Source organism: Pituophis catenifer, unplaced genomic scaffold, assembly GCF_029215685.1.
Source record: "Pituophis catenifer annectens isolate HBS135680 unplaced genomic scaffold, rPitCat1.0.hap2 SCAF_1, whole genome shotgun sequence".
In the NCBI taxonomy this organism is placed as follows: Eukaryota; Metazoa; Chordata; class Lepidosauria; order Squamata; family Colubridae; genus Pituophis; species Pituophis catenifer.
This window is the reverse complement of record NW_027256881.1, coordinates 96,505,205-96,528,990: the sequence shown is the minus strand read 5'-3', so window position 1 is coordinate 96,528,990 and position 23,786 is coordinate 96,505,205. Positions and strand designations below refer to the sequence as shown.

Here is a 23,786-nt window from a genome sequence, read left to right as displayed (position 1 = left end):
CTTTGTGGATCCACCATAACTACCACTCGGTCAGCATCATCATAACTTTGAACGGTCACTGAACAAATGATTGTTAAATGAGGATTATCTTTAATTTAAAATACCACTTACTGGAAGAAGAGCCATTATTTAATATTTTCCTGCTTATCCATTCTGAGCATTCCCATCCCAGCTGCATTACAGAGAACAGAAGATTAAATGACCAATATATGAATATTTAATCAGCTATACATTCACTAGGGCTTATACTCAGGTAACTGTGCAATGGGATTAAGTGAAAATAAACCTGTGAAGTCTCAGCAGATGGTAGAATTTGACATCAGTTTGTCTGTACTTAGAAAGACATGGGCAGGACATTATCAAGGAATACCAGAATTGTGGGCTACGTATGGAAGACAACAAAAATATCTTAGAGACTGACAGTAGCAGACTATTTCTGTACTACCATGAAGAAAACTACATGGACTTGTGAAGCAACTAGGAATCAAGCTCAAGGTTTTTACCAATGCTTAATAGCAACCACATTCAGTTTCCTGTGGATATTGTTAGAGGAACAGTCATGGTAGGTTCGCTCTGAATACAAACTAACTGCCTCCCCCCTTTTGCCTTCAACTGTTTCTTCTTTAAATGTGATTCAATGAAGAGGCAGCTTGCACTCTGATGGGTTCTGCACAATATTCAGCTCTTCCAAAGTTCCATGTTTTGAAGTCTCTATTGAGCTGCGGGTTCCACCAATTAAATAGAGTGAAAAGCAGGAGTTAAACTAATTAAACAGAGATGATAGTTTTCTACTGTATAACCAAGGAGTCATGATAACTGCTGGAACAGATATAATTTTACCAAATCATTTGCACTGTTTGAGTGTTCAGTTGCGATTTTTTAAATCCACAATTAAATGAATGTGTACAATGGCTGTTTTCACCATCAACAACACTGAAGAAAAGGTGCCAAAAGTATTTCTATTCAGGGAATTGTGTATCAACAACATGACTTAATGATATCTCTGTGGTTTTCTTTTTATTTAAAATAAATATTTAGTTACAGAATTTTATTTCACTATACAGTAATCGCTTAGAAGTTCCTGAAAGAAATGTCACTACAATGTTTCAAGTGTTACAGATTTTTCTTATTAATGAGGCTACAAAGGCAATGTGGCGGGGGGGAGGGGGCCTACAAAACAAGTTATTCAAGTCGATCCTTTCTTCTTCTTTCATATGATTTCTGTCTGCACCCAAAAGCATAATATTGTATTTTTCTAACCACTAGCCAGATGCAATATCTTAATGTTCTATTATAGGGCTATACTGAAAAAAATGTAAGTAGGTCTCTATTTTTCACTGAACAATCCAACAATAGGCTCAATTGCATTATGATGCAACTGATCTGCTGTGTTCCTGGCTAAAAAAGAGAGACTAACACAACATAAGTTGCCATAGTACTGCAAATACAAAGCCAAGATACATGCAGTTTGCTAGCAACCTACTTAATCGGTTAAACTGGCTTTTTGCACAGAAGCTGCCTTACCAGATCAAGTCATTGCCCCATCAAATTCACCATTCAGTTTTCAACAGACAGAAGCCTGATGCCATCAAGAAGCCCAACAATGAAGGCTATAGCCCTCCAGGACTAGAAATACATTATTTCCATTACCGAAAACGGAGAACCATTAAAAGCCTATAGGCAATGAATTTCTCCACTCACCTTTAAAATCAATAGCAATCATCACTGGGTATCAATTAGAGACCAATTCAAGACTTACCCCAGAGGATTAAATAAATGATAAATGGAGTTTTAAAAATATACACCAGGAACATCTCACATATAATCACTCTTGTAAATTTAATAAAAGTCATTGCAGAAACAATCCTAGAAATATAGTGTTACTATTTGTATTTTTTGAGATATCTCATTTATAGATAGTTCCTTCTATATTTGAAGGCAGATCTTCTAATGCTTTAGTTCTGCCTGTAGCACTGCAGGGAACTGTATGTACATTGATGCAATGCCTATGACTGCAGATTAATCAGGTTAATTAGAAAACAGAAACCTGAACAGGCTACCTAAAAACACTTTTTCTTTTTTGCCGTATTAAAAAAATAATTGCTTGGTGAAAGAAACTGATTTCTATTCTATTGAAAGTGAAATATCTCGAGGTAAAATCTTTTTTTGAATAGAATCCAAACATGCAGTATCATATGTTATAACAACATGATAATAAAGTACAAGACATTTATCACTTGCAGGTTATATATAGAAAATATGATTTCTCGCTAATGTATTTAAAGAAATTAGAATAATTTTTCTAACTAAGTGGTTCAAATATCGCCTTATCAAGACTTAAAAGAACAGACAGTTTTGCATTTTAAGGCAGGAAGTATAAATAGGATATACTGAGGCAGGAAATATAATATATCAATGCTCAAAATGTTACTTAGACTGTTGGAACAATATAACTTACATATTTTTCTATGCCTTTTTATAATAGAGATAGTCCTTAACTTACAACCATAATTGAGTCTGGCAATTATAATCATACGCTCTGAGTCATAAAGCAGGTCATCATGTTAAAGGAAAATTTTACAACTTTCTTTGCAGCAGATCATTAAGCAAATGTAGCAGTCATTAAGTGAACCTGGCCATTGTTAAGTGGACACCACAGTCATTAAGGAAACCCATTGTTAGCTATATGAGGTTTTTTTCCAGAAATCATAAGCAAACATTGGTTTCTGGGGAAAAATGTAAATCATAGTGATGTGACTATGGGACACGGCAAATGGCTATAAATGCACGCCAGTTGCCAAGCATCAAAAATGCAGTCATGTGACTGTGGTGGTGGGGGAATACATTGTAACTTCGAAACTAAGTCATAAATAGCTCTTATGGGGAAGGGTCTGTTGTAATATTGATTGGTTGCTAACTGAACAGTCATAAATCAAGGGCTTTCTGCATTCCTATAGCCTAAATGTACAACCTGAGACATCAGATACCCATTGGCATAAAAACCAATATTCTGGGGCCAGCAAAGATTCTAAAGGTCATTGAAACATAGAATCAAAGGACTGAAAGGGGTCTGGGAGGTCTTCTAATTCAACTCCAAGGGACAACCTGTTCCACTGAGTAATTGTTCTGTCAAGAAATGTCTCCTTAGCTCTGGGTTAGCTCTCTCTTTAATGAGGTTCTACCTATTACTTGTCCTGCCCTCAGATGCTTTGGAGAATAGGTCAATCCCCTCTTCTCTGTGACAGCATTTCAAGTACTGAAGACTGCTATCATATCGCCGCTAATCCTTTTCTTTTTTATGCTATACAAACCTAGTTCCCTTAACCTTGTATCATACAGTTTAGCCTCCAGACCCCTTATTATCTTTGTTGATCTTCTTTGCACTCTTTCTAGGGCCTCAGCATCTTTTTTTGTATTTTGACAACCAGAACTGGATGCAGTATTCCAAGTGTGGTCTCATGAGTGTAGTATAAAACTTCTCATGATCTTGACGCTATCCCTCTATTGATGCAGACTAGGACTGCATTGGGTTTTTTGACTGCTGAAGAACACTGCTGGCTCATACTTAAGAGGTGGTTCACTACAATACCAAGATCCTTCTCACAGTTACTCAACAATAGTAACTGTTGAGCCTGGTATTTCATATTCCAGGGGTCCCCAACCTGCGGGCCACCTTGGCTACTGGGCCGCATGAACGGCTGGCCAGTGCACGTCGTGCACACATCCCACTCATGCTAACGTTGCTGCGAGTGTCGCGGGAGCACTCATGGCCCCATTTGCATTGCAATTGCGGCCCTATTTGTGTAATGCTTGCAGCCCCATTTGCACTGTGCTCGCAGCCCTGTTTGTGCATGTGTTCTCAGCCTCGTTCACCCGTGCGCATGCACATGTGCCTGCCCCTCCCCCCCTCCAGGCCGTCAACCTAGAAAGGTTGGGTAACTCTGGCCTATTCTATACCTATGCATTTGATTTTTCCTGCCTAAGTGCAAGACCTTACTTTTCTCACCACTGAACTGCATCTTGTTGGGTAGTCCAACCATGTATTTCATAACCAGTAGTACCAAATGTTTATTATATGTAAATGTATATTCTTTTACTCTGCTATATAATTCACATACTCTAAAAACTGTAGAAAAGAACATGTAGTCATAAATCTCTTTACAGTGCAGCCTGTATTAATGTATAGGGTTACAGTTTCAACTACAACCAAATTCTAACAATCCCCACAATTAGATTTTGGTAACAATTATTTGAAATGCAAAATGTAATAATGGCTAAATTTTGAGATATATCTACAGTAGCTATTTAAGCAAAAGTAGCTTACAGAAAAGAGAACTGATAATAATTATCATGACCAATACAGGAAGGGTTCCCTCCCCACCCCATCTTTGATTTCCAAACTAAAAGAAAAACTGACTTGGAGTGGTACTTTTTCAATCAACATAAGATGCTCTCAATTCAAATCTGTAGAGGCTATCTTACTGTTAAGTTTCCTAACACATTCTCATTCTGTCTCCATTGACCTTCTCTCTTGCTATAAATCACAATTAATCCAAGACCTTGGGTCTTGTGGCTGGCTCGTCAGCAATATGGAATTCAGGTTGGCAAGCGTGCAGGTTCATTTAGTTTTATCCTTGATTTTTTCCCACTTACTACATCTTCTAATTTAAGTAAATGTAAAAAGGCCATATATAATAAAAATGTCTGGTCATCTGAAATGAAGGTCAAAGCTAAACAAAAGGATTTTATTTTTAATCCTACTCAATGTTATCTGCTCATCCATCTGCCAGTATTCCTCCACATAATTTAATATGAATGTACCCTTGTTTTGTTATCATAGTGTACTATATTTTCTTTTAAAACCACTATTTTGTCTCTGCTATTTGTATGGCTCTTATGGAAAAAATACAATTACAAATTTATTAATGACATGAATTATTGCAGATTTTCCCAATTTATTTAACCAGTCCCAATTTATTAAAGAGAAACTCAGAAAAGCAACTGTAATTCATATTAGACATTTTCACTTACCTATTCATACCAAGTGAGACTATTAAAAGAATGCACTTGTCATAGCTTCCAACAAGCTGCAGAGCAAATGGGGTCCCAATGGGGTGCTCCTTGCTAGAGATGGTTGACGGGATGAGAAGACCTCACTCCCATGCCTTCTGTCCCCTTGGTCTTGGTTCCTATATAACACTTTCTATTTTAATTGTTTTTATATTTATCTTTTTATCATTTATAAATTGCCTTATCGGTGAGATGGGCAGCATATAAATGTAATAAATAAATAAAATGGAGATAAAACAAGCAGGATTAATCCCCCTGCCTCCACTTAGAAACAAACAGGTCTTTTGTTCATCCATAATAGTCAGCTAGTGGAAATCCATTACTTATCAAATCTGAAGGGTTTTTCCTGTTTCTTTAAAAAAGGAAGGGGCACCTGATAGCTCTTTAATCCCATTTTCTTGTATGTCGTATCTTTTAAAATGCAAATTTGGAGGGTAAAACTGTTGTCCTACTGATTTTTATAAAATATTACAATAAATTACTTTTGGAGATGTATGCCTGAAAAGAAAAATTACAGTGGATCTAAAAAATCTATAAAACCCTTATTTTTCCCCTTAAAGAATTTCAGTTTGTTTTTCTATTGAATTGTACAGTGTACATGTTATATTAAAGGTGGAAATAATTCTGAAGTGATTTATCTCATTTTTTTAACATCTCAAAAATCTAGCATTTTAACCAGAGTATGTAGGCTTTTTATATCCACTATATCTACTTTGAATAAATAAAACAAAAAAATAAAAACCTATTTTAACTATATAAAGGATAATGAACATTTTTTTCAATATAAAATTCGGAATCAAGTATCATAAGAAATATTATGTACACAAAATACAATAAAGGTTCACAGTAGAAATCTTTCTTAATTAACAAACCTAGATATTGCATCTAATATCTTGACTTGTTCCAACTGCTGTTTCCATCAGATAATATTTGGACATAGCTGCAGATAAATTGGAAGCAACTGTTGTAAGTTCTAATTTCATTAGATGGCAAAAGGGCATTTAAAATTGTTCAGACTGAATTCATAAGATCTATTTTAAGAACATATGTGTTTCCGTTATCTTCTGTTCATTGGAACATAACTTGGTGTCTTCATCCTGCAACATTACTTTGAGGCATTCAGCAAGGATATATCTTGGTTTTTGTAATTTTCTTGTAATTTTCAATTTGATTTTCAAACCATGACTTATTAGATAGGTTTCAAATATTAAAGATGGGGTGGAAATTGATACCAAATGTTATATTTTTCTATATGCTGATGATATTACAGCTTAGTATGAGAGCTAAGTCATTACTAAAGCTTATTGAAGTGATACAACAATATGGTTTATATTCTGGCTATAGTTAGCTAATTTAAAGGAACTGAAATCCCCAGGACCAATGAAGTATACTCTAGAATTCTGAAAGAATTAGAGAATGTAGTTACACAGGCACAAACTGGAATCCTGGAGAACAGATGAATGTCGTAGAAGACTAGAAGAGAGCAAATTTAGGGAATACGGAGGGCTCTAGAAATTACAGACTTGCTAATCTGTTGCCTATAGTGGCAAGGTCTTTGTTGTTTAAATCATTAAGCAACATTTTTCTGAGCATCTGGTTAGGAATGTGATAATTAATAAGAACCACGATGGATTTGTCACATGTAAGTCATGCCAAACTAACCTTTTAACTATTCTTAGAATTATTAACTGAATAGGTTGGGGAAATGCTATAGAAATTCATTGAAGATTCTTATAATATCCCATTATAACATAAAATATGGTAAAACACTAAACCTGAAAGCATTATGAAGTGCAATGCCTTCAGCTGTGGCCTAAACCAGTGATGGAGAACCTTTTAGACACCAAGTGCCCAAACTGCGCACATGTGCATGCCCAAACTTAAAGGTGCATGCACGAACGCATGCATGCATGGACATGCACGGACATGCACAGACATGCACACATGCGCAGCAGAGACCCGAAGACCAGCTGGCAACACAGCAAGAGATAAGATCTTTTTCTTTCGTGAGCTTCTGTTTCGTCGTTTGCAGGGAAACAGAAGCTCACGAAAGAAACACCACAGAGATCTGATCTGGGGCGACAGCGCACATGCCAGCAGAGAAGGCTCTGTGTGCCACCTCTGGCACAGGTGCCATAGGTTTGCCATCATAGGCCTAGACCCTGAACTGTTCAACATTTCTTGATAAAGGGATTGAACAAATGATTATACAATATGCAGATTACTCAAACATTTTTCAACTTCCTAATCTCTAAACTTTATTGGTGATCTCCTATCCAAATGCTAAGCATGTTTAACTTTGCTTGCATGTTTTGAGATCAGTGTATGTAACATTCTGTCTCTTGATGATGCATTAATTGCTAAAAGTTGGATAGCAGATGACCTGAATTTAAGAGATATCAGAAGAAGGAAAATATACTAAAGATAACTTCCCTGAACCCTTTTCCACCTCAGTAACCCCCAAAAACCTTCTCCTGAAAGTCAGGGAATGCCATGAATAATAAGGCCTGAAAAGGTTTCTGAAGGGTTGTCAAAAATCAAGTAAAGATGAGAAGAAGTCTCTATTATCACTACCATGTACAACAATGGCTGACTGAAGAATTCTGGAAATTGAAGTCCATATACAGTGGACTTCAAAAGCATTATTTTAGCATACAAATTTTATGCTACTGAAAAGTAAAAAGAAATAAGCAACTTTCATTTCTAATGTTTATTTAAAAATTGGGAAAAATAAGTTCTTAAGACAGTGAAATGCTTCTAAACAATGGTGCTCACTGCCTAATAATTATTTTGGATTTCACCAATGATATATTTCTTCTTTAAAAACAGGCATTCTCTAAAACCATTTTTAATTCAGTGACATAAATATATGAGTATTCAGTAAACTAGAATGATTTAGTGTAGTTAAATTATTTAAACTCATTCTCCTCCCCCTCATCCTTAAAATGAAGCTATTTTGCACAGTGGAGTTTCCAATATCTTTTGTATCATCTAATTGTAATAGCAAATCCAGCCTCCAGCAAACCCACTAGGCTGAATTGTGACACTCAGCAAATGTACCTGCATACATACTCTTGCGCACTACACAGAGTGGTAAATGTTCAGAAGCTTGGGGAAACAGTATTTTTAATCATCATTCAAGTATATAACTTTTTTGCACAACAACAAAATAAATGTCCTGGATAAACTAAAACCAACTAAAGAATTTATTTAAGACTGAGTCCACACACTCATTAAAAGGTATAGTAGATTAGTAGAAGAACCCATAAACTGTTTAAACTGTTTTGTCGCTAAATATTTCAGATGATATAGCAGAACAGCAGAACATAGCAAAATATCCATGCCAGTAGAATACATCATAATATTTTCTTAATCCTTAGGGTCACTGAAGAAAATATGCTTAGAATTGCTTAATTTTGGCAAGTAACTGCAACACATACTCAAGAGACTATAAATTAAAATTTTGATTTTTAACACATGTATTGGAAGAACAAGAACTGTTATAGAGGATCTTTTTTCAAAATAAAAGTAATGTTTTCATGTGCTCTTTAAACAACAAAAGGAATATACCATGTGAAAATATCTAGATTTAATCTAGGGCTTCTTTTATAGGTAGACCTCGAGTTACAACCATTCATTTAGTGTCTATTTAGTGACTATTTAGTGACTATTTAGTTACGATGCCACTGAAAAAAGTGGCTTATGACTGGTCATCGCACTTATGACCATTAAAGCATCCCCAGTCATGTGATCAAAATTCAGTAAGCAGCATGCATTTAGAAAATTGCATCATCCTGGGGTCATGCAATCCCCATTTGTTACCTTTCCAGCCAGTTTCTGACAAGCTAAGTCAGCGGGGAAAGAAGGATTTGCTTAGTGGCAAAAAAAGGTCTTAAAATCAGGCATGACTCTCTTTAACAACCTTCTTGCTTAGCCTTGGTCTTGTGGTTCAGAGTCGAGGTCTACCTATAGTTCCTATAGTTAGACTAATGAAAATGAGGAGCAACAATTTATACCGATAGTTATTTTCAACTACATGCTGGTGAGGAGTTCAGCAAAGGAACAAACCACCAGCATCTTATGTGTGTTTGTAAAATGAAAATAAACATGATGAAACCATCATGTTTATTTTCATTTTACAAACACACATAATATATAATCACTGAAGGTTTAAATATTTATATATTCCAATCCTTATATAAATATATTGTAATAATCCAATTTCCATTTAAGCTATATTAGATTGCTATAAATATGATGTTTATAAATATGATACTGTAGTCCTTGACTTATGAATACAATTGAGCCCAAAATTTCTGTTGCTAAGCAAAGCAATTGTTATTGCATTGTGCCCCATTTTATTTTTGTGGTTAAGCAAATCAATACAGTTGTTAAGTGAATTATGCAGCTGTTAAGCAAACCTGGCATGACTGTGTTTGTCAGAAGCTCCCTAGGAAGGTTGCAAATACCAATTCCAGGATCCCAGAATGCTGCAACCCTTGTAAATACATGCCAATTGCCAAGTGTCCAAAGTTTGCTCATGTAACTATGGGGATGCTGCAACAGTCAGAAGTGTGACAACTGGTCATAAGTCACTTTTTTCAGTGACTTTTGAGCATTCATTAAAGAATGGTTGTAAGTCGAGGACTACTTGTACAAAAATATCAAAATTTATAAAAGGATAACTGCATCTTATTAAAAATACATTTTTTGCATTCAATTGAAATCTTTCAGTCTACAGGCCCTGTGCCTGTGGAGACCCAGTGGGGTAGGATGGGGGGAGGGGGATATCTCAGTGCATCAGGGAGGTCTTGGGCAATTGGAAGCACTAGGCTCCCCATGGTCTTCCCTACTCTGAGATACCTCATGTGCACTTAATGACTTGTGGATTCGATTAACAAATACATTGGGTAAAGGAGGGAGGGATATGTTAATTTAATGTGATCCAATTAATAAATCCTTGTGTTACGAATGTAATTGGCAGGCTCTATTACATTCGAAACTTGAGGATTACTGTATGTGATATTGATTGGTTACTTAGTTGTACTTGGAAATTTTAACATCATTTTAGAAGTTTTGTTTTAGACGTTACAATGAATTTTTTTATTGTTTGTTTGTTTTATAGTATCTATGCTGTAGTCTGAATGTAATGATTTTTTTGTAAGCTACCTGGCAACAAATAAATTCAATAAACAAACATTCAAGCATTCCATCTGCTAACTTGATACAGGTATTTAAAATTCCACAATGTACCTCTGAGCTCTGACAATGATTTCAGATTTTTGGTGGAATTTCTGAAACACACATATTGTTTCACTTAAGACTTAAATATTTCCAGTTGTAAATCATATTAATCACTATCCATACGGACAGCACAGCTCTTTTTCTCTAGGATTGGGGAGAACTGAATTGCACACATTTGAAACACTGAGAGGAAGAATTAAAAGCAGACTGTGAAAAATATAAGAATACAGTAGAGTAGGCAACTCCAGCACCTGCTTCATCCTTCTTATATTTGATAGATATTAACTCAGGAAGAGAACCAATTTGAAACATTAAGCCTAGTGACAGTTGAAGAGTTTTGTGACCAGTCATAGTAATGTATATCCTGGGAGAAAGCAGAAAGGGAAAACCCTTCCCCATGAACCATAATCCTTGGAGTCATAGTTTTAATTTTTACAAGATTTCTCTTACAGAATGAACAATACACAGCAAAATATGCAGGCACTGTTCTGTCCATATGCTTCTGAACAATCAGCATTCACACTGCTTTTTAAACAATGAATGATACCATAAGAATTGCTTTGCTTCCTATAATTTGATTAGTGCAGCATGGTATGGCTTCTATCTTGTGTTAGTTGATTATTATTACAGCTTCAGGGCCAACCTCTACTCTTTCTGCGACCTTATATTTTTTAAACAGTTTTCATGTAATTCTATTCCCTCTCCACATGTGGCATTAAGCTTCCTAAAGTACAAATAGTGAGATTGATAGCCAAACATTTTGCTAAAGAAACTTCAAGCTTTTAGATTTCTTCATTTTAAATTTGATATAGTTTATTGCTTTTTTCTTTTATTGCTTTTTATAGTAAATTTAAAACAATTAGTCCATTTTAATAATTTAAACAATACAGCCAAAAGACGAACAGAGGTAGATGCGAGCATTTACTCATTAGTACCTACATTACAATAACACAGTTAAAATCAGCCTCAAATGTAAGATCTAGCAAGAGCATTAAGCAAGCCTATAACGTATGCAGGAAAGCAACCAATGGCAAACCTTATGTCCATGGGAGGCATAGATTGACATAAAGCTGTTTCTGCATACCCAAGGGAGGCTTCAAGCGGTTAATAGCAACCACCCAGCAAACAGCAGGAAACAAGAGTTCCTGTGGTGTAGTAAAACTTTAAACGCAGAGTTTGGATCCACCTGGTAGCTCATAGATAGTAAGTGTCTCGCAATAGTCGGAGAAGGCATTTTATAGCCATGATTTCCTGTTGCTGGATTACTCAAGACTATCTGGACCCATTTTGGAAGATGCTTCTTTTATTCTGAAAACCAAACACCTATCAGTTCTGCTGATATAATTGTCTCCACAATTACAAACAAATTGGTAAACACAATGAGCTTCGGCGCTGATAGGTTGTGCTTCCTTAATTAGGGGCAGCGGTAGCCTCTGGGTTTGATGTAATATGTGAAGCTCATCCATACTAAATGCTGCTTCAATTAAACGTGTTTAAACGTTGAGTCGTCAGGTGTGCTAATTTTTTTATGGTAAAGCAATTTTCAGAACACTTATTATAATTTTGTTTTATCAATATTGTGTGCAAAAGTATAATTCAATTTATTAGGCATTTTGAATTACATGGATTTCAGTGACAGAATTAAACCAACAATGTGTCCAATTTAAGGTAGCTCATGAAATTTAATGATGTCTGAATTTGACCTGGATCCCAGAGCCTTTTTTTATGAGGAGAGGAAGACGGGGGATAAATGTTACAAATATGGAAAACAAATATTTTTATATCCATATTTTAAATTTAAATAAAAAATAAAGACTTTCAGTAGAAACAAATAGTTGTTAGGTAACATTTCTGATATCTATGCTTTTCAAAATCACAATGTTTCAATATCTAATTAGTCAACTATTAAAGTTTTTTTATATTGAAAAATATGTCTATATTTAAATTCAAAAGGTTGATATTCTTATAATTCTTTTTAATGCCAATTGCATAGCAATAGTTAAAAAAACCAATAGAAAAATGAGAGGCATATTTAACTCCAGTTCAATACAAAATGAGCAGGTTGGTCTACAAAACCATTTTTGATTTACAGCCAGTTCACTTTTCAACTAATTACAGTCTACTATTACAGAATCTTAGAGACTTTCAGTCTCCAACTTAAAAATCAATACAACATGCTGCCAAGACAGTTGCTTCCTCCAGTAAGTGTATTTGTTAAAATGGGGAAATGTAAGCTTTTTGCTTTTCTCCGTGGAATTCCACTATGTTGAAAGATATCTACATTTTCCACTTTTTTCTTTTCTCTTCCTTTCTAACATTAAATATTATTTTATTACACTCATATATTCCATTTTAGTTTGAGCACACAATGCTGCAAATGCATATTATTAATATTACTAGTTATTTATTTTAAATGAATCCTTTAAAGATAACTTAGCTTTTAATAGAGAGTCTGCTATTCCTATGTTCCTGCAACAACTACTTTGGGAACCCCTGAAACAAAAACTATCTTGAGAAACTAATGTTTTCCACAATTACTTTTCCTGGTTTACAAAGTGATCTGTACACCTTATTATATTTATTTTCAACTAATCCCCATCGAAGTTAGCCGATTTCCTACATTTTCATAGACACAAAATGTCTAAGAAGCAATGGTTTGGAACAAGATTGGACCTCTAAGAAGGACTCCTCCTTTTCACTGAAGCAACAGGGATCCAAGCAAATATTTTCTGATGGAAAAAGCGGGATTAGCTTTGTTGTGGTTGTTGTTGCTGCTGCTGCTTTTAGGCAGCAGCATTCCTTCCTCTATTTCTTCAGAGTCCCCCAACTTTGTAGACCATATTTCTGTATTCATAGGGATTTGTGAGGGGGATAGAGAATGAACGACAAAGGCTACCTACACTCATTGAGATTAAGTTCAAAACTTCTCTTCTGCCCAATTCTGAATCTAATTCAATTACAGTATCTTCAAAAACTCTGCAGGATTCTACCCACATTTCTTTTGTATGCAATGTAACATGGTAAAACAACAAGGCTTTTATCTTTGCATCTAAAATGATAAGGCCGAAGCAAGTAGATAATCTATAGGTACAATATATTACAATTAATTGTTGAATGCCCACTTACAGAACATTGTTGTTTATTATTTCAAAGCTACACTCTTCACACGGTCCTCTGCTTAATTTCTAAATTCAGAAGCTACAGAGATAAACCTACATGAAACTCAAACTTTCTCCCTTGGGATTTTAAAATCAGGCTCTGAGAGTAAAGTGTACATTCCATAAGGTGAAGGAATATCACAATACTAGTAACAGCAAGCAAGAAGGTTCTGCCACTAGAGGTTGCTAGGCCCTCTTTCTAAGCAGCATTTGTAACAGATCCATGGAGGATGAATGGATCTTCAAGCTGGTGACGTAACGGGGAATATCTTCCCATAAGTAGCTGGAACCAAGCTTTAAAGGATTTATATGTTGAAACAAGCATATGACTTAGAAATTAATATGAAGCTGATGTAATTGAAACAAGATAGGTCACACATGCTCCTCGGAGGAGATACCAGACAAAAGCCTAGACCCAGCATTATGAATCTGTTATAATTTCCAGGTTTATTTCAAAGGCATCCAGTTTAAAGTACATAACAATACAGGTAGTCTTTGACTCACTACCGTTCATTTAGTGACCAAAGTTATAACGGCACTGAAAAAAGTGACATGACAATTTTTCAAATTTAATACCACTCCAGCATCCCAGTGGTCACGAGATCAAAATTCAGACCCTTGGCAACTGTCCTGTATTTAGAAGGGTTGCAGTGTCCTGGGGTCATGTGATCACCTTCTGCCACCTTCTAACAAGCAAAATCAATGGGGAAGCCATATTCCTTCAACAACCACGTTACTAACTTAACAAATGCAGTGGTTTACTTCACTGTGGCAAGAAAGGTTGTAATACGGGGCAAAGCTCATTTAACAACTATCTTGCTTAGCAATAGAAATTTTGGGTTCGATTGTGGTTGTAAGTTGAGTACCTATGATTTATGTGAGAGGTAACTAGCACATTTAGAATCCAGTTCAGCCTTATCAAGGAGCAGTGAAGCTGATGTTCATCAAACATAACTGAAATTTGGCACTCATCACCCCTGCATTCACATGAGCCGTCCGGACTGTTGCAAGATTACGAAGTATCTCCAAACTATGAAAGTATTATTTTAGAGGAACTGCAACCTCAATACAAAAGGCAGAGCAGTATACTGCCAATCAGAAAGAGTGATCACTAAGAACCAAAGCCTCAGGCTTGTCTGGATTCAGTTTCAGTTTGTTTATGTTGCATCCGCACTACAATTTGGCCCAAGCAGGAGTGGATTATGGAGGCCTACACATCTGCCAAGAAAGGGAAAGAGAAGATCTGAGCGTCATTCAGTAAAGATGGCACTGGGGCTTGCATTTCTTGATAATTTCCCTGAACACCTTCATATAATTTTTGAAAAACATAGGAGTAGAATAAATCATGAGGCATTATGCAATCCAAAAACTTTGGGGGAAAAAGTGCCATCAGTAGTAACCTGTCATCCAGATAAAACCATGTTTGCAAAGCAAACTCCTTATATGCTGCTTTGCACAAAAAGACTGTCATGGACAACACATTTAGCTGATGGAGAAAAGACAGAACATTCATCTAATACAATATATATGATAATTCTCTATTTTTCAACCAAAAAAAATCCTTAAACTCTGAAGCATTGCTCATGGAACATCATATCATTCAAAGAAATGGAGCATATAACAATATTAGTTCATATTCTTTTCATAAAAATCAGTGTATCTGAATAAATATTATGACTTCTTTCTCTTATAATCACACTTTTTTTAAAAAAATCCTTGTCTTCCATCCACTATTATTTCTTTTTTAAAAAACTGAAATAGGTTCAGCTGAAAACTTGTTTCTTCAGCAGTTCAGATATAAGAAGAAAAGAAATAAAATGAAGCAGCCATTGAGCACAAGATTCTCATTCAACTGTTAACCATTGTTCACTGCTAAAGAAAAGCAATGCTATCAGCTCTATAGCTGTTTTTTTAAACCTCCTTCACCTCTTTTCATCGCATTGTACCGCTGAATTTTAAGGCCTAAGGTATTTTCAATATACTGTATTTAAGAGCATGAACACTGTTTTGCACTTCAGTTTATTTTCAAGCAACATAATATTTTTGAAAGAAAAAACGAATCTGTTTAGTTGAGGCATTTACCATAGTGCCCACAATTGCTTATCTTTTGGCAATTATTTTGATACTCCTTAGCATTTATTCTAGAACAAGAAATGCAAGTTAGAAAAGGGGAGGGAAGAGTCTTGACAAGTACAGGAAAAAAGATATTAAAATAGATATTAGTTGTTTGGCAAAAACAATCAGGAAACAGAAAAAGATTCTGAGGTTACTTTTGAAATGGGCAACACAAAACAGATTGAAATTTGTTAAAATCAAGCTACAAGCAGGATACTGGATAAATTATACTGTACCTTCCCATGCTCTCTTGAAAGATGCTATAATTGCAAAGTGTTGGGAAGCAAAATTTAATATACCTTACTACCATATATACTTTAAGGAAACTGAGGATACAGCACAGACTTTACACCCTCTTCTTCAATTAACCTAAGATAGTCTTAAAATTGATTAATGTCTTCCTGTTTAATAAGGCAATCCTTTACAGACAAGTATAAATTTTTCAATGTTTATTGGCATCTCAACAAATAATGTTGAAGTATTTTTATGGTAACTATTTTAAAAACTGATTTTATACCTTTAATAATTGTCAGCCTAAAATTCTGGAAAAAATGAATATCCATTAGAAGGGAAAGCCATTTAAATCTTCAACATTGCAGACTTATCAAAAATTTATAAATACCATGAAAATAGTTTCTAATCTTGTTTTTTTAAATTCATGAATGTTTAATAAAATCACGCCCAGTAAAGACAGAGGTAGTGTTACATAGTCTGACAAGACTAACTACAGCCCATGAAAGCTATAGGCGAATATTACTGCTGATAATCCAATTTTTGGTTAGAGTGTAGAACACTGAAAAACTAAAGGTGTAGGTGTGATTTCATAAGGAAATCACACCTACAGCTTAATTACTTTTTAAATTATACCATCTATAACAACAGCATTAATGTTTTTCATATACTCTAACTTGGGAGACAGGAGAAAAAGCTATAACCTAGACAAAGGCTTGACAGGAGAATCCTGAGTCGAAAAGAGGGATGGAGATGGAGAAAGTTTCTCAGAAAGGACCCTCCCTACTTTTCTGGAAAATAAAGGCAGTGGAAGAAATGCTTTAATGCTTACAAGATTGCATACTGAATCTGTATAATAAAGGTAATGTTAGTACTCATGGTTTCTTGACTGGATTATTTCAAAGGCCTGAGCCTCTGAGGCACAGAGACAGAAAGTCAACAGCACTGCTTACTTCACTAGGGGTAGAGATAGACAGCTGGAAACTTTCACCACAGAGGAGAGGCACAGTTTAAGAAGCAGATGATCATGAGGACCCTGTCTACTTTCCCCAGGTCCAATAGATTCAAACTCTTCCTAGATAATATGGCTAAACTACATCTCCAACACCTCTACAGGGTTAACTGGAATGAATTTGAGCAATTTTGTCCAACAGATAGTCTGCGAAATCTTCTGTGTGCCCGTTTAGGTGTACCTCTGAGTTTCCTCTACCTGAGAGGGCCACCAAGTGGCTATCCACAGAGAGTGAAGTGGCTTCACAAGGTGAAGTGGCTCTTTGCTGCCATTGCTGCTATAAAGTGGGTCTCAATACTAGCTTTAATCTGGGTTCAGGTGAACACACTTTGTTCTTAGTTGGCCTCAGGCATCACTTAATCTAGGTTTCATCGCCTTCAATTCTTTCATAAATCACAGACAGTATTAAGATAGAGCAGGTATAGACCAGGTTACTCTCATGCCCATGCTACATGCAATTTTTGTATATAGTTTTCTATGCCAAAATATCTTAAAGCACTTTATAATAAAAGCAAATATATATATAACAATGTTGTTGTTGTTAGTTGCGAAGTTGTGTTTGACCCATCGCGACCCCATGGACAACGTTCCTCCAGGCCTTCCTGTCCTCTACCATCCTCTGGAGTCCATTTAAGCTCACACCTACTGCTTCAGTGACTCCATCCAGCCAGATGTCATTCTCTGCTGTTCAGTTCTTCTTTTGCCCTCATTCTTTCCCAGCATTAGGCTCTTCTCCAGTGAGTCTTGTATTGTATATAACAATACATTAAAAAAGTGATACATGCAGTATAAATAGCAGACCCTGTATGTGCAGGAAAAATGCTAAGATGATGATATACATGCAATATAAAATAATAGAACATGCGTATGAAAGGTAAGGGAGAGAAGAGGGGAAAGCATTCTTTCAGTAACAAAGCAAAAACAACCATAACTAAAAATTAAAGAAACTTGTCAATCAATATGAGGATAAGCCAAGCCATCAAATATTATTTTGCAATAATGCTGACTTCACTCTTTTCCTGAAGACCACACCAACAAAGAACAAGATTAACTATATCAGAGCAGTCTGTATGGCCCCACTCCCATTACCCCATTAGCATAGCAGTCAGCAAATAATTCATTAAAAAGATGTCACTATCTAGTGATGTGGTAACTGGCAAAGCTGAGGACCAGATGCCAATAAATATTCAGTTTCTAAGTTACAACTGTACAATTGGTTTTCTATGAAAAATCTCCAGGAACGAAGACTGTACAGTAATGTTTGACAGTTTGTTTCTTAATTCTAAACTAAAACTGATTCAATACTTCTGGCTGATTTCCCATCATCATTAAATATTCATATAGTTTTCTTTTCTCAGCTTGTTAATAGAAGTTTTATAAAACATAACACATTTTTTCTCCTAAAACTTCATTAGGTTGAATATGCAACGTATTATGAATATGTTAAAGTCTTTGCCTCTTTTCTGTTCTTATTTATATGGACACAAGAATGCTTTGACTAAATAAAATGCATTTTATATAATTCACAAGGTATCTGTTTCCCTCTTTATTTTGCATTTAATTCTGTTAATTTGATTTTAATTACAAAATATTTTCAGCAGTACTCCTTTAGAAAGTTAAATAAATTTACACCATTAAAATTGTTAGTCATGCTATATTACACTGTTTTGCAAAACACTTATCAATATTATACTGAAATATTTCCTTAGATTATTTTAAAGGTAGCACTAGAATTGTGGAAACCTTTTGGGAAAAGTGTATTTTCTAAAACTAGCTAATAACACCACTTTTTTTGGAGTAGTACCATAAAATTATATATCAATGGAAAGATAATTTAATCAAGAATGTAATGCAATAACTTTTATGAAGGATTTGCTAATAGCAATTACAGTATAAAAAATAAAAGTGAAACATGTAGAAAAAATGAGATATACAAAAATTATCACGTCAGTTAATAGTTAGCTGGGTAACCTTTAGCATGAATTATGGCCTTACAACATCTTCCCATGGAGTGAACCAAGTCTTTTAGTTCTGCAGCTGTTATAATGTGAAACCAAGATTGAATGATTGCTTCTATTAACTCAGTTTTATTGCTGGATCGCTTCTGACTAACAAGTTTATATAATATAAGTTTATATATAAGTTTATAAATATAAGAGCCTTGGTAGTACAGGGGTTTAAGGTACCCTGTTATTAAAGCTGGTTATTAAGACCAGCTGCCTGCAATTACTGCAGGGTTCGAATCTCGCCAAGGCTCAAGGTTGACTCAGCCTTCCATCCTTTCTAAGGTAGGTGAAATGAGGACCCAGTTTGTGGGGGCAATAAGCTGACTTTGTATAAATATACAAAAGGATGAAGGCTATTGCTGAGCACATTGTAAGCCGCCCTGAGTCTTCGGAGAAGGGCGGCATATAAATCAAATTTAAAAAAAAAAAAAAAAGTTTTTTTAGTCGGCTCCATAGATTTTCAATTGGGTTGAAAATCTATGGAGCCCACTAAACATATACATATACATATACATATACATATACATATACATATACATATACATATACATATACATACTCAAATTAAATTTTTACAATGACTTTTTTTAAAATAGAAGGAAAACAAAAGCATGAATGCAATCCTATACTTTATTTATTTAAATCTAAACTTAAATTTAAAAAACAGAATGGATTTTAATTCCTAAGTAAACCATCCTTAAGATCATATTGCATCTTTTAGTCTTTAGACAGGTCACTTTAAGTCTTTGTATCTTTCTCTGCTTTTTAATTATTCAAACAACAATTATTCCTGATTTTCTACCAGGCATCCTTTGGTTTAAGCATAGCTACTGACCTTCCACACTATCAGAACAGGAAGTTCCAACACCTGTGTCCCCACTGTCAGAAGCTATGCTGTGTCTTCTGATATGGATACTTTGACGGCTGGCTGGACCTGCTGTGGCTTGCCACAGAGAATCAGTACCCGAAAACCATCCTGATGAAGAACATTCTGGGCCTGCATAGAAAAAAAAAAGTTTAAATATAAAATTAGCTCAAGATGAGTTAAACATAAATTCAGTTATATAGAAATTATTCATATATAAAATTAAAAGACAAGAACTCTATAGAAAACAGTTCTGTAGTTTACTTCTTTCACCCACCCACCCACCCCCAGAATAAGACATCCCCTGATAAGAAGTCCAATTGGGCTTTTGAGCACATGGCAATAAGGCCAAGCACCAGTGGTGAAATCCAATTTTTTTTACTGCTGGTTCTGTGAGTGTGGCTTGGTGGGCGTGGTGTGGCTTGGTGGGCGTGGCAGGGGAAGGATACTACAAAAACCCCATTCCCTCCCCACTCTTGGGGGAAGGATATTGCAAAATTTCCATTCCGACTTCCACTCTGGGGCCAGCCAGAGGTGGTATTTGCCAGTTCTCCGAACTACTCAAAATTTCCACTACCGGTTCTCCAAACTGCTCAAAATTTCCACCACTGGTTTTCCAGAACCTGTCAGAACCTGGATTTCACCCCTGCCAAGTGCTTATTTCAGGGTACAAAAAAATATAAGACCTTATTTTTGGGGAAACACCATGCGTGAACTTTTAATATGAATTAAAAAAAACCTCTTGTAGCTTGGAAGAAGACTATCAGCATTAACCCATTATTTTATATATATATATTTCTTCTGTTCAATGTGAATTTGCTTGGGATTTAGACTTGACTTTAAAATTCACTTTGCAAAATTTAAATTTCCTTTAACAGCATTTGAGAGGTAAGCAGGAAAGTTTAGGTTTTGGACACATGAAACATTACTCAGTGTTAGAAAAGTTTGATTCTTCCCCAAATTTTATTTGTTGAAATAATGGATAAATACAATTAATGTTGTATATGGTATTCATGTATGAAATCCCAATGCATTTATCTACCAAAGATTTCCATTTATATTAAACACAGAAAACCTCTGACCACAAAGCAGATTTCATAAATCATTATATTTAATGGAACAATTGTACAATATACAATCATAAGCAATCTAATTTGACAGTATACAGCACAAAATTATGATGGTTAGGGAAAAAATGTAAATTCTATGACCTCTGGCATCATTTATTACAAACAAGACATATTTCACTATTCGAGTAAGTCCAAAGTATATCAGATTTAAAAGAGCTTTAAAAAGAATAACTATGAAACAATTACCTAATGAGGAAAACTGCATTGTTCATAGTTATACAAAGATCATTTTATAACTAAGCAAAACCAAACAGAAACCATTCTTCTTTTATACAGTCATTCAGCCTCATTTAATTATGCAGTTGCCAAGATTTGAAAAAGCTGCCTTTTATTTGTAATTGTTCCATATTTTTCCACTGCTTTTACCGTTTTCTACACACAGAGAGAGAGAAAGAGGAACATACGAGCAACTTACACTTTGTGTTCTAAATACTTAGCCAGAATCTCTTCTACCTTCTGTAATTCATACTACCACCAGTTTTTAAATTGTTTCTCTTTCATCTTTATTTTTTGCACAACAGAAAGCAGAGAGCTGTAATTTTTTCCCAAATTGTTCTGTCGTCCATCCGTAAATCTATCCATCATATTGCTACAAAGCTCACTGATCTACCTGCCTTGTGTCTCTGGCTAGGAGAATTTTGTATCCTGCTACAAGTCTACATGGTTATAAGACAACGGCATTCAATGAAGAAGAAACTTAGGAAAGAAATGCTCTAACTAACCGGGCGGTTAAAATGGCAGTGGGAGATTTGTACCTTTAGAGTTGCATGGTTGATGTAAGCTCTCCCAGATAAACCAGATAGGAGACACCACTAGATGAGCTCACTCTACTTTATTGTAAGATTATATTAATATAATGTTAATATAATATATTAATTTAATATAAATATATTAAATATAAATTTTATATTTTATATATTTATTTAAATATAAATATATTTTATAATATATTAAATAGTAAATATAATATATTAATGTAATATAAAGACTATATTAATATAATGTGGGACGCGGTGGCTCAGTGGCTAAAATGCTGGGCTTGTTGATTGAAAGGTCGGCAGTTCATTGGTTCGAATCCCTAGTGCGTGTAACAGGGTGAGCTCCCATTACTTGTCCCAGCTTCTGCCAACCTAGCAATTCGAAAGCACATAAAAAATGCAAGTAGAAAAATAGGGATCACCTTGGTGGGAAGGTAACAGCATTCCATGTGCCTTTGGTGTTTAGTCATGCTGGCCACATGACCACGGAGACATCTTCGGACAGCGCTGGCTCTTCAGCTTTGAAATGGCCCCCTAGAGTCAGGAACGACTAGCACATATGTGCAAGGGGAACCTTTACCTTTACCTTATATTAATATAAAAGTGCAAGTCTGAAGGTACAAACCTCCTGCCACCACTTTTAACCACCCGATCAGTTAGAGCAGTTCCTTCCTAAGTTTCTTCCTCTGACCACTGAGCCAGTGGTCAGAGAGGGCTCCTCCCTCTCTTGGCTGATTGTTTCCTAGGAAACATTGTTTCCCGACTTCCCAAGGTCATCCACACATGCCATTAGATCTGCTTTCATCATTTTGATGATGGTGACTGATCTTGCGGATACTTTCAATATTGATAATTTATTTATTTATTTATTTATTTATTTATTTATTTATTTATTTATTTATTTATTTATTTATTTATTTGATTTTTATACCGCCCCCTCTCCCGAAGGACTCGGGGCGGTGAACAGCCAAAATTAAAAAACATACAATATAAACATTAAAATACGTTTAAAACAAAATTAAATCCAAAATGGCTCCCCAATTTAAAACGCCTTACCCATGCCCCTATAAATAAGACAAATTTAAAATTTTAAAATTTAAAATTTCCACATTTAAAAAGGGGGAAGATTTAGGCCAGGCCAGCTTGATAATTAATTGGATGAGTATTAATAAACTATGATTTAAAGGTAAATATACTGTGGTATGTGTGTGAGAGAGAGATCTTCTCATTTAAAATATATCAACTCTATTATAGAGCAAACTGCACTGAATATTAGATTAATATATAATACAGGTAGTCCTTGAGTTACGACCACAATTGAGGCCAAAATTCATGTTGCTAAGTGAAACATTTGTTAAGTGAGTTTTGCCCCATTTTACAACTATTCTTGCCGTAGTTGTTAAGGGAATCATTGCATTTGTTAAGCTAATAACATGGTTAAGTGAATCTGGTTTCCCCATTGACTTTTCTTTTCAGAAGGTCTCAAAAGCTGATCACATGACCCCAGGACATGCAACTGTCATAAATATGAACCAGTTGCTAAGCATCTGAATTTTGATCATGTGACCATGGGGATGCTGCAATGGTTGTTAAGTGTGAAAAACGGTCAAAAGTCACTTTTTTCATTCCATTGTAACTTTGAACAGTCATTAAATGAACTATTGTAAGACAAGGACTACCTGCATATTAATCTAAATGATTAATATACATCTGGATCTATGACTGCCACTAGAAATCTAAGGTGCTCAGACTACTATATCTGCTATGACCATATCTTCACAGAGGTATCCCTGCAACACTCTTTTCATGGTCCAATAATTTTCCAGCTGGATTATAAAAATATATTGCACATGGAGTCTCCTTTGAAAATTTTTCAGAAACTTCAATGAGTTCAAACCAGAGCCAACTTGTATCATCTGATACAATCATATATCAATGCTTTGCTATATGCACTGGTGGGCAGGACATTTTTCAAGGTCTAATTTGAAGTAGTATTACTCTATAAAACCTAAATAGCTTTCAGTCATGTAATCTGAAGAAGTGTTCCTTCTCATTTTCCTATTAGGACACTAAGATCTCCACTAGAGACTATTATCAAATTTCTCTCACATAATGAAAGGGCTTTTTCAATAATGATGTCCTGAAGGAAGTAATGTAGGGCATCCATATTATTTTTACAGTCAATTTAGGGAGTAAT

The 23,786-nt window shown here is 35.1% G+C and overlaps 1 protein-coding gene across 3 annotated transcripts in view; it reads right to left on the bottom strand.

The window, feature by feature from the left end:
* CEP85L (centrosomal protein 85 like) overlaps nt 1–23,786 on the bottom strand; it is a 111,882-nt gene that overhangs the window by 66,053 nt on the left and 22,043 nt on the right. For all 3 annotated transcript variants that reach the window (XM_070932772.1, XM_070932773.1, XM_070932774.1), the window contains one exon: nt 19,672–19,833. In XM_070932772.1, coding sequence (XP_070788873.1) covers nt 19,672–19,833 — 162 coding nt within the window. The remainder of the gene's footprint in view (nt 1–19,671; nt 19,834–23,786) is intronic.